We start from the raw sequence: 2,547 nt of genomic DNA on the forward strand, positions 1-2,547 counted from the left end.
CAGGGGCGGGCCTGGGGGCGGGGGCAGGGGCAGGGGCTGGAGAGAAGAGGCAGGGGGAGGGTGTGGAGGGCAGAGGGATGCCACTGGCCCCTGTTCTCCACCTGCCTCTAACCTTATGTTCAAGGATACTAATCTCACCATCCTTAAGGATTTTTAGGGTCTGTTCTACAGTACAGAACAATTGAGACTTTTTCTGGCCTGGCATCAAGGCCAGGACTTAAAAAGTAACACAAAGTTGGAATGAATGAAGGGGCTCTGGCTATTTAAAATAGCCACCAAGGGGCTGGGAAGGTGGCTCAGTGGTAGAGCGCTTGCCTTGCATGCCTGAGGCCCTGGGTTCGATTCCTCAGCACCACATAAACAAAAAGAAAAAAGCCGGAAGTGGTGCTGTGGTTCAAGTGATAGAGCGCTAGCCTTGAGCTGAAGGGCTGAGGGACAGCGCCCAGGCACAGAGTTCCGGCCACGACCGGACCCCCCTCCCAAAAAAAAATAGCCACTAATCTCCAAATAAGGGCTATGGACATGTTTTGTTTTCTCGTGTGTGTGTGTGGGGGGGGGGGCCTGGGTGCTGTCCCTGACCATTTTTGTTCAAGGCTAGTGCTCTACCACTTGAACCACAGTTCCACTTCCAGCTTTTTAAACTTTATTTTGGTAGTTAATTGGAGATAAGAGTCTCAAGGACTTTCTTGATGAGCTGGATTTGAACTGCAATAATCAGATCTCAGCCTCCTAAGTAACTAGGATTACAAGCATGAACCACCAGTACCCAGTGTTATTTTTTTTAATGATATTCTTTTGTTGGTGTTACTAGTCACATTTTGTTTCCTCAAGTACAAGAAAGTTTTGGAGCATGTTGAACCCAAGAATCAATTTTTATTTTTATTTTTTTTGTTAGTCGTGGGGCCTGAACTCTGGGCCTGGGAACTGTCATTGAGCTGAAGAACTCAAGGCCAGTGCTCTAACATTTGAGTCACAGAGTCACTTCCGACTTTTTCTACTTATGTGGTGCTGAGGAGTCGAACCCAGGGCCTCATGCATGCAAGGCAAGCGCTCTACCACTGAGCCACCTTCCCAGCCCCCCAAGAATCAATTTGGGATAAATTCATTAAATAATTCATTAAATTTGTCATTTAATGACAAATGACTGAAAATCAGAAGAGGCAGGCTGGGCAGAAAGAAGTCATTAACCCAATATCCACATTTGGATAGACAAAATGTAACAGTTGTGGCAGGCTTCGTTTTTCCTGCTTCTGCCCCTGGCTCTCCGCATGTCCCCATGGGGCACTAGGCAGCTGTGTCTGCGTGACGACCCGACCTGCTCTGGGAATCTGACAGGCTCAGGCCAGAGGCACAGGCATCAGAGACACTCCAGCCTTTGGAGCTTCTCTATGTGCTAATTGGGGCAGATTGTAAGTGCAACACTGAACAAACACACACAAATGTACAGAAACTATACCAGTCATTGCCAACATTTTGCCAACTTTGTTTCAGCTAATTTTCACCTTTCTTTAGGCTGGGGTACTTTTTAATAGTCTACTTTTTTTGGGGGGGGGTCCGGTTGTGGGGCCTGAACTCTGGGCCTGGGCGCTGTCCCTCAACTCTTCAGCTCAAAGCTAGCGCTCTACCACTTGAGCCACAGCGCCACTTCTGGCTTTTTTCTTTTTGCTTATGGGGTGCTGAGGAATCGAACCCAGGGCCTCAGGCATGCAAGGCAAGCGCTCTACCACTGAGCCAACATCTCAGCCCTCTACTATGTTTTTTTGAGGGAAGGTACTAGGATTTGAACTCAGGGCCTCATGCTTGTTAGGCTTGTTGAGATTGATGGGAAGGAGTGAGGGAGAGGTTGTCTGACCACAGTGCATTGTGTGTGACTATGCCAAGATGAAATGCCCTGTACAAGCAACATTCATTGTAATTACAATTTATAAAAATCACAGTATTAATTGCACAGGAACTTAATAATTATAATTGATATGACTTGCAATATAATTATTAAAATACAGTTAATCCTAACTCCCAAGGGAAAAGATGGTCCGCACAGGTGAAAGGGAGTCTTACCTCTGAGAAGTAGGAGATCTTGGGGGGCGCTCCCTTAAGGTCCAAATGGACTAACCGCATCTTAAATGCTGTGCAGCCTGACATTTTAGTGTTTATTGTGAATTGTAATGGAGCCTCTGGGACTTCTTCCTGGTGGAGAAAACCAGAGTCAAAACCAGGAGCTCTGCCCTGGAGTTCACTTCCGTTCTGACAAGGGCCAGCCTTGCTTTTTTAACTTAAGAGCAAACTCATTTTGCCAACATGAAAATGAATAGGGAAGGCTGTCTCCACGTCCAGACGGAGACCTGGCTGGCCTTGACCTTCCCTGGACTGAAACTAGCACTGGTTTCCTTATACGATGTTAATGATCTACAGCCTCACCCCAACATAAGTCTTGTTCTATGCCCCCCTCCCCACGGGGTCAAGTTCACACCAGGCAAGCGTGTTCTACACTGAGCCTCCCTCCCCACGGGGTCAAGTTCACACCAGGCAAGCGTGTTCTACACTGAG

General features: G+C 47.5%; 1 protein-coding gene across 2 annotated transcripts in view; it reads right to left on the bottom strand.

Annotated features, from left to right (window-relative positions):
* Hexdc (hexosaminidase (glycosyl hydrolase family 20, catalytic domain) containing) overlaps window positions 1–2,541 on the bottom strand; it is an 18,970-nt gene extending 16,429 nt beyond the window's left edge. For both annotated transcript variants that reach the window (XM_013033134.1, XM_013033133.1), the window contains exon 1: window positions 2,059–2,541. In XM_013033134.1, the coding sequence (XP_012888588.1) occupies window positions 2,059–2,142 (84 nt within the window). In that variant the 5' untranslated portion in view covers window positions 2,143–2,541. The remainder of the gene's footprint in view (window positions 1–2,058) is intronic.
* Window positions 2,542–2,547: the final 6 nt, after the last annotated feature.

The sequence above is a fragment of the Dipodomys ordii genome, unplaced genomic scaffold (assembly GCF_000151885.1).
Source record: "Dipodomys ordii isolate 6190 unplaced genomic scaffold, Dord_2.0 Scaffold163, whole genome shotgun sequence".
NCBI classification, from domain to species: Eukaryota; Metazoa; Chordata; class Mammalia; order Rodentia; family Heteromyidae; genus Dipodomys; species Dipodomys ordii.